Source organism: Argiope bruennichi, chromosome 11 (assembly GCF_947563725.1).
Source record: "Argiope bruennichi chromosome 11, qqArgBrue1.1, whole genome shotgun sequence".
Classification (NCBI taxonomy): Eukaryota; Metazoa; Arthropoda; class Arachnida; order Araneae; family Araneidae; genus Argiope; species Argiope bruennichi.
In genome coordinates, this window is record NC_079161.1 from 20,036,479 (window position 1) to 20,052,617 (window position 16,139).

Here is a 16,139-nt window from a genome sequence, read left to right on the forward strand (position 1 = left end):
ACACGAACGTCATAATTTCGTCTACAATCTGTTACGTAAACAAAAATTTCTGTAGTTTCCGATTTCAGAACTAACTACGCATGCGCAGCATTTACTGTCCACACTTCTAAAATACTACGCATATCATTAATAGCACATGACGCAGTCATTCAACGAGCCCCAACTTATGTAAGAAAAGAATTTCAACAGGGATATGCCGAATACGTAGGTTGAGGTTCAACAAAATTTTCATTAGTGATCCAGAGCTTTCGAATGGCCGCACGTGGTGTGATTGTCTGCCTCCAAAAATCTAACCCAAAATACTTTCATCGGTCTTATTGTTCGGTCCGAAATGAATTACAGAAAGAACAACATCGCTCGAAATCAACAACAGCTTCTGTTGTGGCTTCTGCAGATGATGTGGAAGGGGTGAAATATCAGAAGGATGTTCTTGATCTGACGTTCGAAAACACCAAAGATGCTTACAAGAGTAAAACCACGTGGGAATTGATCCGGGCGCTCATGGTTTTGAAATTATCTACATATGACTATCTAGTCGAAAACAATCAGAAGGTAAGTAACTTCTATTCCCTTTCCCCTCTCATACGACCCCTTAAAGTTGAATGTTCTTTCCAGTTCCTCAGATGGTGCCATTTTGCTTACCTGAATATTGCGCGCTAAGTTTATTTATATCTTTCTTTAAAAATATTGACGAAAATTATGTAAACAGCATCTGGCGAGTTCAAATCGATGCATGGATTATTATTATATACCATTACTAAACAGTTTTTAACCTTATTATGTATTCCTTTGCATAATTATTTTGTATTAAAATACAACAATATGATTTTTTACGGAGCATAAGCAATTTTTCACGGAATTGATATATCAATATAAAAGCTTGCCTTGTTGTATTGGTACATCAATTTTAAAATTTCAGATTTTAGTTTCAGAAGTTAACAACTAATTTAGCAAGCGATATGCACATTCTTTGATGGTTATTTTTGACTGTATGAACCATTTTATTTTTTAGGATAGAAATTAAAATAGGAAATTCATTCATCGTGTAAATGATGGCTTATAACATCCTCTGATAGTTATTAATTTTTGAAGTTATCTTATTCTTATTTCATTTTTTATTAGTTGAATATGAATAAGAGTACTTGTTTTCAAAAGAATTTGTCTTATTTAATTTCTTCATTGTAAATTCACCGGGAGCAACCTTACAATATTCTCAAATTTTGTTATGAAATTTTATTTATCAGAATTTCATTTTCGTATTTTCCTATTTTATTAATTATTGGATTCTTTCTGATAAGCATCTAGTAGGTTTCCAAAATACTTATCCAAAATTTTTTTGGATGTATTTTCCATGTAGATTAGTACAAATAAGAAAGAATTTAATCTGAAATAAAAATGAAAATAGTATTATTATACTGACTTTCAACATTTTTGTCTGTTTTTTTTTTAATGATGTATGTGTGTGAGAGATACTAAACATTTAAAAACTTTGTTTACAAAATTTAAATATAAATCTATTTAAATATGATATGCTACTAATGTCTTATAATATTATATTTGTGAAGAGATTTTGTTTTCATTCAAAGCAATCTTTATTTTATGCATTTTCTTTCTATTTATTTTGTCAAAGAAATAATAAATAAATATATGTGAATTTTTTTTTATTCAGTTAAAAATATTTCATTTTAACTGAATTCTGAAGTTTATTTAATATCTTTGTTTCATTATTTTAATAAATTTAAAATGTAATAAATTTTAGTGAAGTTATTTGGTATAAAATGTAAAACTTTTTTCTTCTTTTCTTTGTGTATATTGGCTTTAAAATTTATGAGTGTCAAGATTTTTGCTTGCTTAGATTTATGAGTGTAAAGAAATGCATTTCATAAATGAGTGATTTTTAATTACTTTTTATTTATAGTGAAGGTAATTTTGTGATTTTTAATTTTTGTATTTTATAATTACAAATGAATAAAAATGTTCATTTTTGATATATAGAGTGCTTAGCTGTTATGCTTAAAACCTTGTTTAGGAATAAAAATAAAAGAGTGCTGATAATAGCATAATCATTTATTAAAGTTTTTTCAACATTGTATTTGTGCAATAGTTATACAAATTGTAAAATATTTTATTTTAATTAAACTTTATTGCACTCAAGGTGTTGTAATTAAAGTTCAATGATAGAAATATTTTCATATACGAATTGAGTGGTCACTAATGTTTTAATAATAATCAAAAGTATTTAAAGTGATTAATGGTCTCATTTGTTCCATGAATTAAATTATATCATCATTGTTGATAATTCATTTATGTTGAATTAACTAAATCTACTTGAAGTCTTTACTCATATATAATTCTCAGTATCTATCAGAAATAAATGAAATCATGTGCAATTTGCGGATAGTATTGCTTTTTGAAGTCAATTGTGAACAATATATTTTGCATGATTTAATAATGCGTAATAATCCTGAAATCTAAACAAATTATTCAATTTATAATGATTACATGTGTCTTGTTAAATTTTTATAGAAACTAAATTTTAACTGTTGTTGCTTTGTTTTTTAGAGAAATAAGTTTAATATGAATAGGTGGTCAAAAAAGGTAGTTAAAATGCCTAGTATGAATTAAAAAAATTAATAATCATAAATGGAAAAAAAAAGGAATGCAAATTTGTTTAGGTCTAATAAGAATGTTTTAAAAACTATGTTATTTTATTTTTTTTAAAAAAATGCTTTAAAGAGTTTTATTTCTCCAGTCTGATTCAAAATATTTAAATAAATGATCATTTAAAAACTAAATTTGTATCGAAGAAAATTTATCTTTACTGTGATACTTTCTATATCATAGATCTGTATTTTGCTGTGATATTCATGCACAACTGAAGTGCATGTCAAATCTGATTAGAAATTTTTGATGCAGTATGACTTTGACTGTTGATGAAAATTAAAATTAGACTTGTGAAATTTTTTTAAAAAATTCATTTCCTTTAAATTATTGATAAAAGGAATTTAAGATCTCCACTCCAAGCAGGGGCTCATGTAGATAGTTTGTGAGGTTACTTTTTCTTGATTTCCTTCTGTTAACGTTAAACCTATCCATTGCATTGAAGCCTTTATACAATAGAGTATTATTAATTACAGAGTGAAGAAGATTTAATAGATTACCACTTTGAGGAAAAAAGTTTTATTAGATTGTTACAATGATCATAAGGAAAGATTAAAGTTTTAATTTTGATATGCATATTAAGGTGATATGCATGCCATTATTCTATTGAGGCCTTTTCATATTTATGTTGGTATATTTAAGTATATTTTGATGCAGTTTTAGTATCAGCTAATAATTATATCAAAAATATATACAACCTTGTCAGTATCAATCTATAAAATGTTTTTAGTGGTAGCCCTTATCTTTGAATGCTTTCATGAAAAACGAATTTTTTTCGGAAGGGTTTAATATATGGTATATAAATCCTCTCGTATCTTTTCAGGATGTTTATTTTGATTTGGATACCATTCTGAAGTCTTTATGAGGTGGTTTTGGAAGTTAGGGAAATGGGTTCCAGTTCAGATGTTATTGTAAATATGAAAAACTTTTTTTTTTAATTAGGAGATAAGGAGACCCATCCCAACTAACTAATGATTTAACTTTAGATTATTGATTAAAGAATCTAGCTATAATATATAAATGCAAATTATTTAGGAATTTTTAAAATTTAATCTTCTTTGTTGTTATATTTGGATCTATTTTTTCCCTTTGTGGTTCATTTGATATAATAAGAAAATAAGATGAAATTAACCTTCAAAAAATATTAGGAAAATATAACCCTTCCTCCCCCCCCCCACCCACACGGTTCTTCTACCAATTGCAAGGTCATGGAAATTAAGTACCTTTGAGTTGAAGTCTTCCATGAATCCTACCGCAATTCTAATTTTAATAGATTATGCCTTTCAAATATTGAAAAATTAGAATTACTAAGAATTTTCAATTTTTTGCATTTTGACAAGTACAGACTGCTGCTTTATTTCTATTGAAGCAAAAGAAATAAAAATTATCTTGTATAACTTGATATACAATCTGTTTCCTACCTGGTTCGAATTTTTGAATCGTATAAAGTCCCCACCCCCTCCGGATTGTATTATGATATTATGAGTAAAAATGAGACTTTGACTTGAATTATAAAATGAGGGAGGGAGAAGAAAAAAATAAGTCATGGGTAAAGGCATTGCCGTTTTTTTTTTCTTCTTTTTTTTCATATTTGTTTAGGAAATGCCGGTTTTTTAAAAACTATTTAGTATAATGAAGATAATCATCTCATTGACCAATTGAATTCAATATCTTTTACAGATAAAAAAAATATTCATATGAAGACCGTATTCCGAATTTCATTTATTTAGGTCACTAATTTTTTGAATAATCATTGTCTCATTAATATACAGGCTGATATATAGTCAGCCTTTAGATGAGTTTGTTTTGAGATTGACACAGGTTTATAATTAACACCATGAAAATCTTATATCAAATATCATCTATCTTGTTCGTTGCCATTTTGAACTATCTTCTTCACATACAGAAGACATAATTCTGATGAAGCGATTTTCAAATTCTGCGAAGTCTAAAACTTGATGATTTATGAAAATCTCATGGTCGAATTTTATATAAGAATATTTTTTAGTAAATGAAAAGTTAATATTTAAGTGAACTTTTTCCATGAATATAGTCTGTACTTTCACAACGCTGGCTACTTCTACCTGCTCGAAGACACACACGCATAAATCTGACCGGATTGCCGCATTGGTGGGAACTAAGGTTGAGTTCTAAGTTCCATCACCGGCTATGATACAACCCTTCCCGTAGGAAGCACGCCCCATCATCTATAGAAGTAACTGAAACCCATCGTTTTTGTAACCACCAGGGTGGCAAGAACTAGCCACCTTACCGGAAACTTCTCATCTTCATTTCTGAGGTGCCCCCCCGATTGGATAGTCCATACCTTAAGCTGGTTGTATTTGAAAAATTTTGCTAATTTGAACTGTGGAATAAGATTGTAACACATTTATTATCGTTATTGGGTAGATGTTCACAAGCTGTAGAACATTTGCATTTGTTAGTGGAATTACATGCAAAATACTATTAATATTAGAAGATTATTAGGTTTCAGTATTAAACTCTGTAACAAATGCACCAGCTGTTAAAAAGTAATAGACTGCTATGGCCAAGCGATAGTTTGAGTTGAATGTGCATAATTGATGTCATAGCTGGTTTCAGAATATTATGTGCCATGGGCGGAATTGTAACGCCTCCTTCCCTTATAGTATATATTGGTACATATGCTTAATCTTTGAAAAGAACGAAGTATTCAAATATCCCCCCCCCCCCCAATATGTTGTACATTTAAAATGCAACAAGAAAAAAATCGCTTGTTAAAAATAGATGGCATTGGCGCCACAGCACACTTGTCGTTCTGTGCCGCGGTACAGGCTGCAAGCCTCTGGAACCTTTCCTGACTGTGGTTGGGTATTTATGATATCCACCATTATGATTTTCCACATTTAGTTCAGATTATTTGCCAATACGTATTTTAATGTTATTAATGTGTCTGTGTTTTTATTCTTATATTTCTAAGTCTTGACCATGTGCGCACGTCCAGAATAAGGAGGGGGAAGAGGAATCTGAACCTCGTTTTTACTATGCATTGTAGAGTCTTTGAAAAAAGTTTAAGTTCTGAACAAAATGGTTCAATATATTTTATGATTTGTCTCTTTTCGATTTCTTATTTTCTGTTTTGATGCATTTCTTAGTTGTTGTTGTGTTCGCATTACCACTGAAAGGGGATGCAGTAGTTTCTGAGGGTAAAGACCCCTGAGCACCCGAGGGTAGAAGTCTGACTTCTAGCTCAAATGAAGATGACACACACACATTCGCTTGCACAACCCCTTTTTGCAGGGGGGCTCATTCACACATCTCACAGATAGAACACAGGGAAGAACAGCCATGCCCGACCCAGGGAAGCTCTGATCACAGGGAAGACGCGCTACCTCTAAGCCAGGATGCCGGCCATTTCTAAGTTGAGCTTAGAAACTGTTTTTTCAATAGAACGACCAAATCAAGAAATATTCGTATACAGTATCTTATACACGATACGTAGAGTGCTTGCTTGTTTTCCGTCTAAAGAATGAATAATAAAAAACAAAGGACATCGTCTATGACGAGATGAATTTTGCAAATGAACAAATGGTATGCGGGCACACATACGTATGAACGAAGTGAGGATTAAAACATCTAGCCACCAGGCAATGGCTGTACTTACTAAAATTAGTAGGGTTTTTTTTTAAACATATTTTAAAATTAAATATTTAAGTTTACTTTAACATTTTTGTAAAATATCCTCCTGTCTGTGTGACAAAGATAACTCAAAAACGCTTTGATCTAGATGGATGAAATATGGTATACGGCCTTTATACCAAATTTGTAGATTTCTATTAAATTTTCAGTAAAATCCACTCTAAAGAAGTCCGTCTGTCCGAATATAATTTATCACGGTAACTACAAAACAAAAATAGCTAAATAGATAAAATTCGATATGCAGATTTAACATCTGTAGTTATAGACGTTTATCAAATTTTGAGCTAAGTCCAACTAGGGATTGACCGTCTGTCGGTCTGTATTTTTTGACTCATATAAAAGCGATAACTCAAAGACACGATGACTTAAATACATCAAATTTGGTATGAAATTTTGTGATTACAAGCGTAATTCTGTATCAAATTTTGGTTTCGATCAGTTGGGAAAAGCGCGTCTAAAACACAAATTCGATTTTCGGATACTATTAACTGCATGTCAAGGACCAGGATGGCGCTATCGATTCAGTAAGGATACTAAATTCACGTCAAAGGTTAATATTTCGTAACTATCGTGCGCCAATGCTATGCAAGGCGTTCTTTGAGGTACCTTTATTAGAAAGTACGAGTGAAAGATTTTGGTAGATCAGTCTCGCTGCTTTAAATGTTAATATCCATAAAATTGGACAATTCGGGTAAAGTAATCTGAACTCCAGTCCCTTCACATTTACAAACTCTAACCGATGAGTTATTATTATATTCGGCATTTTATAATTCAATAACTAATATCATTATACCTAAACCAAATATTAATGATTTGTTGCAGTATTAACACATAAAGTTCGCTATCAAGAATAATGTAGTGGTTGTGATTTGTCGCATTTCAGGAAACACTGCTGTATTTTTTTTTCCCCTTCCAAATCTGAACTTTATTTCGTGGAGGTCTCTAACCTAACCTCTAATCGCTTGTAATTAACGAAGCAAGCAATTGTTTTCAGGCCATTAGAATGCTTAATCCCGAGTTCTTTTAAACTGCTGGATTTCCTGCGTCTGCTGGCTGCGGTAGTCTGGGAAGGCCACACCCCTCCCAAGGCTGCACGTAATTTGGCACGCTTAAGGCTTCCGATTCGGATTTAAAAGAAAGAAATGAACAGAAAAATCAAATATTTCTTTTTAGAGCTGCCAAAGCGAAAAGAAATGTGGTGATTGAGGCCAAGTATTCTATTGGCTTCTTCGAGTAACTGCGCTGTTTTCACAGTAAATTACATCATAATAAGAAATTTTATTTTCCGGAAATAGAATTTGGTCGTATTTTAATTTTCTTCAAATAGACGTATTTGGACTTAATTGCTAAGACATGTATTTTTTTCTTGTTCTATATTATCTTAATAACAGAGATAATATTTATATCTGTTTAATTGTTAGAAGAAAAGAAAGAGTTGTCTACCTATTATATAAACAAATTTTATGCAAACATTGCGTTTTTTCCCCCGCTTTGTGATTGATAGATAGGGAGTCTCCTAACCCATGACATTTAAGGTTTGTTTTGCCAGTATTGTTTGAAATATTTAATGAAAATTATTTTTAAGTGATAGCAAGTATTTATATTGCACTTGACTGTGAAATGGTGGTAAAAAAAAAGGTAAAGCTTTAATTAACAGCAAATGAGTTTTAAATAATATTATTTGTTAATTCTACTTTTATACACACCAGTTGTGGCAACATTAATGAACATTTTTTTAGAGTAACAGAAATTTTTCGTCTCTTGGCTAGCAATCCTCTGAATTTCTAAGAAATGCATGAGTTAAACTTGCATTGTTTTTTTTAAATAATGTCCAGAGATATCAGATGAAAAAATGCGATGGAAAAGCTGACCGTGAAGCTGTTTAAGTCAATTGCAAAATGTGAAAAATTGAATCAATATTTAGATATTGGAGATATAAGTAAATAAGGTTTTCATTGTGGGGGTTTGAGTTTTGGATCGAAATAGGCTGATCGGAAAATGTATATTCTCATCATGGAAAGATGGAGCTTCCAGTATTGAACGAATGCTAGTGGAGTTTAAAAACTTGCTACCTGGAACTGACTGATAACATAGGGGTTGACGAGCAAGGGGGAAAAGTCCCCTAGTAATAAATATTTATTTCTAATGACAACGACAGTAGAAATACACAAATAAAATGTAGCGGGTTAGAGTCAAGTTCAAAATTTTATGCTATGCATTCAATATAAGCTCTATTTGTTATGCAAATAAGCATCGAATCGGAAGTTCATATCTTGCTCTGATCCCTGGTTTTTACTTTCACTATTATAACAGTATGGTCTTATAGATCCTTAACAGAAGCAGGCATAGGATTTAAGCTCTCGCTATACTTTTGAGTGCGAAGTTTTAACTTTCTTCCTCCTCTATGTGTGTGGATTAAGTTACTTTCCAAAGCAGTCTGAATACACTGAACAATTTCATTTGATATGCGAAGACGAGCGGTGTTTTTTCTTTCTATAATATTGCGAACTTCTAATATTGCTTCCCTGCGCAGTAATTTTCTTGGTAAGAAGGATAGTTTTACAGATGTTTATGTTGAATGGATGTTGAGGCAGTGACCCCCGGCTTTGGCGACGACTTTAACAATTTTGGTGACAAAAATGAAGGACCCAGAATATTCAAGTAACATGGAGATAGTTTCATTAATATTTGATTTCCGGCGTTTGTTCTAGGAACTTCTGTGCCTGTCACGGAAACTATATAAAGCTGAGAGATAAAAACTGAAAGTCGGTCAGTAATTAGTCGCTAGTCGTGAGAGAGTAGTGAGCGTAGTCCCTCTCTGAATTCTTTGCGCTGTTGCTTTTGTTTAATAGTCCATTCTATTTACTGTGTATTCATATAGAGTAAAGCGTCCTTATCTTTTATCGAATCTGTTGGATTTTTCACTGTACAACTCACTACACTCGCAATTTGATTTTTCTAATACAATATGCAAATATCTTCTACGAATTTCTTTTACCAGTTGTATGGCGCGACGGTTGTTTGTTGAATTTACATTAAAATGCACGCTACAATGCATCAACTCTTTCTATACTCGGCATGCAAATCGATTTTTCCTGAGACATTTCCATTTTTTTTAGTAAACAGCTACTCCGCTTTTATCGGGATTATCGGAATGTAAAATAAATAAATAAATAAAACTTTGAATTTTCCCTCTGTCCATCGATGTGTAGTATGTACATCTATCTATAATAGTTTCTTAGAAATAACTATTTTAAATCTGCTCCTTCTTTTTGAATAACCCTGTGTAATTGATATTGCACGATTAAATAGATATTTCATTATTATGTCTTTCATATGTTGCTTCGAACACCTAACTCATAATCGAGCTGATTTTACATTGTGACAAATTTTGCAAGGGTATAGTGGTTGATAGGTTAACCCTTTCTAGGGCCGTGGGAAGTATGCTTCCCACCAAATTTATCCATCTTTGTATGAAATTATGTAGGTTGGCATAAGTTCTGACACATTTTTTTAGTAATTCAGAAACTTAGATGCTTCACTTCTTTATTTCAGACAAAATGATGTGTCTTGACTTAATTACTTACTTACTTAATTATTAATTAACCAAATTCATTAATTAATCAAATTAAATTTATCTAATAAGCTAAATGAATCCCTTTTCTTATTCTAATTTCAAGCCTAAAAATATTTTAACATAATATGACTAGAAAAAAATGGCCCTTTAAAGGGTTAATGAACAGTTCGGGGGGCGTCCAAACCGGACTACGAACACCTACAAGGACGGGAAAGCCTTCTAGGACAAATATGAAAACCAGCAATGTGTGTATTCTGTGTAAAACTACACTTTACTGCATTTGTTAGCTTGAGATATTGAAGAAAGTCGGATACGATTGGATTGACAGAAGCAGCAGCGAACAGATGAGGAAACAAATGAGATTCGAAGCGCTGTGTATCGTTGTTTTCTATACTCTGAGTTTGTGTTAGTGCTTTTTTTAAAAAAATAATACTAATAATAATAATAAGAAGAAACTGGTTGTATTATATATAAGGAAAATTTAAAGTTCATTGATACTTTACCGTTTGATAGTTGATTCTCCTCCTCCAAACTTTGATCTAGGCGGGATAGCCTGGTTGGTAGAGCGTCGGATTCGCGTCCCTTAGGTTGCGAGTTCGAACCCCGCCTGCCGAAGATTCCCCGCGTGCTTGGTGGCTGACGCGCGAATAAATCTGTCGTGGTCACAAAGTCCTCCATGTCGAGAGTAATACCACTGGGGGTACTGGATCAGGGGTGATCGTTCTCTGATTCAGGTCTAAATTACGATCTGTGTTTGAGTGAATGAAATGCGTGAATGAAGTCCGCCCCGTAAAAAGGGTTGTGACGTGTGTGTAGCTAAGTCGTTCTCTTGGCCCTAGATGGCGCTACTTCAGAAACAAGAAGCGCTCCCCCAGGCTTAAATCCGCTTTCGAACAGCGGGCTTGCCTATGGCAAGTGCCATAAGAAACAACAACAAACTTTGATCTGAGGGTCTTTTTAGTAGTTGTATTTTGATAAGAGTGTGTATTCTTTTCATTGTTTTTGCTAAAAATAGAAATGACATGGCCTAAATATAGATTTTTGATACAAAAAAAAAGAAGAAAAAGGAAACGCTATTTAGCTTATAGAACAAATAATATAAAACACGTTGATGGTCACCGACATTCTACAAAAAAGAGAATTTTAGTAGATAAATACAATAACATGTTTATGATGCGGTGGAAGAAGTTGTCTGATGTTAAATAAGGGCATTAAAACAGTTCGCTGTATGATATTTTACTCTAAAAATTGTTTGTAAATTAAATTATTTTAATCCAAAGACCGAGTGTTATCATTTATGCCTCCACCTTCCAAGTGAAAGATGGCAGGCAGTTTAACAGTTGTTACAAAACAATGATTCAACGATTTTTTACTTCTTTTGCCAGTCTTGCGATACCGGACGGTAAAATCTCATTTCATACTTCGTTTTGAAATGGAAGTGTATCTGATGATTGTTGCAGTAATTCTTGGATGATGCAGTATTCGTTTGATTGCGAAAAAATTCTTTCGACATTTATCTGGTGAAAAGCTTGATAAATCTAATAGAAAACATGCTGTTTAAAACTTTTTAATGGATTGAATTATGGTCTGATCTGATGCTAGATTAAAAAATATCCGTTAACTAATATATAAAAATACTCGACTCCTGTAAAAGAAAGAAATTAAATTCGAGGAAGCAAAAATGAATACATAAAATTCAATAATTTTAGAATTTAAAGCGAGCAAAAATGATTAAAAATGTGAGAAATATGAAACAATGTTTTTTCAAAAGATGTCATGCAGATAGAAAACAGAGGTAAAATGTATTAGACGCATGTAAAAAAAAATGAATAGTCTTTGAAAAGTGAAAAATATCTGGGTGGTTTGTCCCACCCACAAAGTCTGATAAAGCTAATAATTTTTTTAAAAAAAATAAACTTGGTGAGAATTAAATGAAAAATATTCGATCAAAATTTGCTTAACCCTTATGTTCATTTTGTATACATACAACAACTTTATAAAATATATACATACAACTTTATAAAAATATACTACCACTATAAAATAATTTTTAACTTAGTTTTATTAAACACATGACATTCTAGATTTATTTATTTATTTTTTGATGTTTTTTATAGCGTAAAGAAGCTACCTATATACATTTTTTTTTGCTTTTCTTCAAAAAAGCAATCTTGCCACGATAAGGGTTGCCACTAAAAGCAATAAGAAATCCCGCAGTGCTCTGAACCGATACTTCTTCTAGTCACTGCGTATTGATTTCATTGACTTTTGACTCTGTGTAAATAACTGTACTATTCGTCTCAGTGTCGCATGACTACCATTTTTCGACGATTCTACCACCCGAAAGGATGAGTGCATTTCCTGAATTCTTTGACTTTAATTTCCGTTCTGTTTGATACTTTTTCTTTCAATTTTTTTCCCACATATATATGTGAGTGTCGTATCGTTTCTTCTGTACTGTTTTATTTTAAACTCAGTAATCAGTAATGATTGCTTATATGGCCTGTTCAAATGACAAAAAAGCTTTTAGGAGTGGCACGAAGAATATTTTATATAATATCAGTAAATGTGATCGATATTAACTACTGTTGTTTATCTCAAAATATTATCAAAAAATTAAATAACTAATAAAAAAAAGTGTTTTAACATAAAGGTTAGTATTATTTTTTTTTAAAAAAAAGTGAAGTACCAAATTTTAATTTTCCATTTATTTAAAATTTAATGTTTAGGCTCTATACAGTAAATAAAAATTGTCCTAAAGTATTTTCTTGTGAATTAATATTTTTTTCGAGAATATTACAAATTATCCGCAGTTTTTACACTTTCCATGTCCCCGGATAATCTGAGTTCGCCTTATTGTTAAATGTAAGCATCTCCTCCTTTTATCCTCTCACTCCTATTTTGACTAAATAAACGCATCCTGATGCATATTCTAAAGTGCGGAGGGTTTTAGAATTCGAGAACGAACTGTATTTTCAGTTATGTTTTGTAATACTTAACTTATTAGCTGTGATCTCTCCTATTAATCTAGACAAGGTAACTAATTTTGATGAACTATGTCTTATCAAAACAAAAGAACATATTATTTTAAATTAAACTTGTACAATAACACTAGAAGCATTCTGATTGGTTAACAGTGTCTGCTAATTGGCGAAATTTGTTCACTCGTTAAGGTTGCAGGTTCTGCCAGTTATGTTTTGCGATATATCCCGGAATCATGAGAAAGGTAGGACGCAGGCAACCATTGATGATCTAATAAAAATTATCGAAATCAGTACTATAGTTGTGTCTTGAATACTGTGTTGTTACCTCCCCACCCCCCTTTAGAGAATGTACAGTGGTGTTATGTTTTTGTGGCAGACATGCAGCCATTGATGGACGATTCTAGAGGTGATTGACTACCAAATAAAACAAAATATGGCAAAATGGGACCGATGCTTGAATATAGGGGACTGACTCTTTGGTTTTCTGTATTATTTTTAAATATATAAATATAGTGTAATTTTTTTATAGTTTGATGTAATTTGTAAATGCCATAATTTGCTATTAAAATTCATCTTTTGAATGAACTTCTATTATTCCGACATTTTCGTTACTTGGCAGTCCTCTGTTCTGATATCTTCCGAATTATTGAGCGTTTGCTGTGTTATGAATTTAAACCGAAACTCGCTTTACTGTGAGAACTGGTTTTCTGTTGTGTTCTAGATAGAAATTCATTCTTTATAAAATTTTACTTTTTTCCTTTGTAAGAACTAATATTCCTCAGATTTAGATTAAAAATGAACTGACCATCGGGAATATTGGGGAAAAAAATTGATAAAATCTCTATATCTAATCTTTAATTTATCTAATGACTAAATTCTCTAATACGGACATAATAAAAAATGATAAAGTTTAACATTGTGTGTGAATTTATCTAACCATTTAGCAGTTTTTTTATACTAGTTGATATAGCCGGCGTTGCTGTGGGTTAACATATTTTCATATCTAATGTTTATAATGTAAAAACTGCTTATCTTTAAAATCTAATAATAAAATCCTTTTATCATCGGAAACGTTTCAATTAAAATGAGAATATCAATAAAACCAATCGATTTTCAAAAACCTCCTATAATTAAATTTGCCCCAAACTTATTAATATTTGCTATATATTTCTAATTTTGAGTACAAGAAAGGTTTTAATAAATGTTTTTAGATAGATAATTTTCATGTTTTTTTTAAAAACATGAAATGTAGTTAGCATTATTCCATAATTTTGCCCATGTGTATTGGCAACAGTTCTTACTTTATTCATTTGTTCCTATTCTTTAAAAAGATATTACAAATTGTGAGCGAAATTTTTTAAAAATTATTAAAATGAGAGATTAAAAGATTAAGCTAATTCACATTACAAACTAATTTTAAAAAAATGATAATTTTTAGCACACGTTTGTATGAAATGAAATAAATATGGAAAAAAAAAAAAAAAACGTTTTCTAAAACCTAATAAAATATTTTATAATTATTTTAATAATTTGTTTTATTTAAGGTAAACATGGTTTAATATGTACAGGATATTCACTCTTATCAGAAGCTAAAAAATAATTTTTAAACCTTTAGCAGTACGCATGTACATCTATAAAAAAATATGATCTAAATGAGGTAAAGAATAATATTTTATGTTGGAAATGGTGTGATGAATTTCTAATTTTAAATTTTTATACAGAGTCTCGATCCTGTGAATCATATTTAATAAAATATTCCCGAGATATTAGCATTTTAAATTTAAAAAAAAAAAATGCGGAAGAAATAACTGATTGAATTAGAAAAAAATCTAAATGCCACTATTTTATAAAAACGTGTGATTTTATATCACTCCATTAACCATCTCGGTGTAGAAACACCAATCAGCGCCCAAAGTTTCAACGTAGTTAATAGGCCTAAAATAATGTTGTTGTTGTCAGATTTGGTCGCAGAACATTTAAATTGAATTGTTTTTACACCAGTCAGTTTAAAAGTTAGTGTATCAAGAATATTTCACTGAATATGGTGCAGTAAGACAAAATAACAGTGTAAAATTTAGACTTCCTAATTTTTTTTTTCAGAAATACATTTATTCATTGAAACAGCATTTTATTATTTAGTCATTTAAATTAGTTTCAGCTTTGAAAGTAAAACTGGAAACTGAGTTTTATGATAAATAACCCTTTGAGATATTGCATCATAAATAATATAATATTTTGTAGTGCATATTCAAATTCTATGTTGAACGTTTTTGTTTTCTGTATTCATATTTTTAAAAACATGGATTTCAGCAAAAAAGTTTTCGTATCCATTGATAAAGCATTTAATAAAGCATTCTGAAATGTTCGTACTGCGGTTTGTATGCGCTTGACTTCTGTTATTTGAAAATATTGTTACAATTCTGTAATTTTGCTACCCGGCACAAATAGTGCCATCCTGGAAAAACCGTTAAAACCGTTGTAAGATCTGTCCTGTGCGTGCTGAGCTTGGCGACCATTTGGCGACGAATTAGTCGGCAAGAACCAAGATACACTCATATACGCCCTGATTGGTCTGAAGATTCTAGCCCGGCCTCCCGGAACTATAAAAGACGGGCACTTTGAAGCTGAAGTTGTGTGTAGATGTTTGTGAGATGTTTTGGTTCGTGAGTTGTGGTTGAGTTTTGAAAAATTGATGGACCTCGACAACATGGATGCAATTGCCAAAAGCGACGAAATAGAGATGCAAAGATACTATATTTTATGGGAAGAAGAAAGTAACAGAAGTCCGCTACATGATAAGAAAGGACCCCAACAGCCGGGAACTGGCCGCCCTAGAGAAAAAAGCCCAACAAGAGCTTAATAAACTCTACGAAAAGCTCCGAATCTTGACAGTAAATCAACATCAAGGACCAAGGAATGACCCAGACCAGCCTGCTTCTAGACCAACCACCAAATCCGTTCTTTCCGCGGACTCATCACCCGAAAAAACTCCACAGAAGAACACAGATGCCACAAAACCCGATGAAGATATGAATGTAGACGACTTCATACCAGTATCCCCAAGGAAAACAGCGAAGAGAACTCTCTCTACAACTAATGAACCTGACATTGAGACTGCGAATAAATACGCCCTCTTGGTAGACGATAAAAAGCAAGAAATCACACACTCTGAAGATCCCTCAAAGTCAAAAATCCCAGCCATCAATCTGAAAATATCCGAAAACTACAGCATTATACTG

At 31.6% G+C, this 16,139-nt stretch overlaps 1 protein-coding gene across 2 annotated transcripts in view; it reads left to right on the forward strand.

The window, feature by feature from the left end:
• Nucleotides 1–219: 219 nt before the first annotated feature.
• The window catches only part of LOC129956981 (proline dehydrogenase 1, mitochondrial-like), a 63,856-nt gene continuing 47,936 nt past the window's right edge, over nt 220–16,139 (forward strand). The window contains exon 1 of one of the 2 annotated variants that reach the window (XM_056069069.1): nt 220–552. In XM_056069069.1, coding sequence (XP_055925044.1) covers nt 253–552 — 300 coding nt within the window. In that variant the 5' untranslated portion in view covers nt 220–252. Of the gene's footprint in view, nt 553–3,497; nt 3,573–16,139 lie in introns of those variants that run through there. The other variant, XM_056069070.1, reaches the window with a different exon arrangement.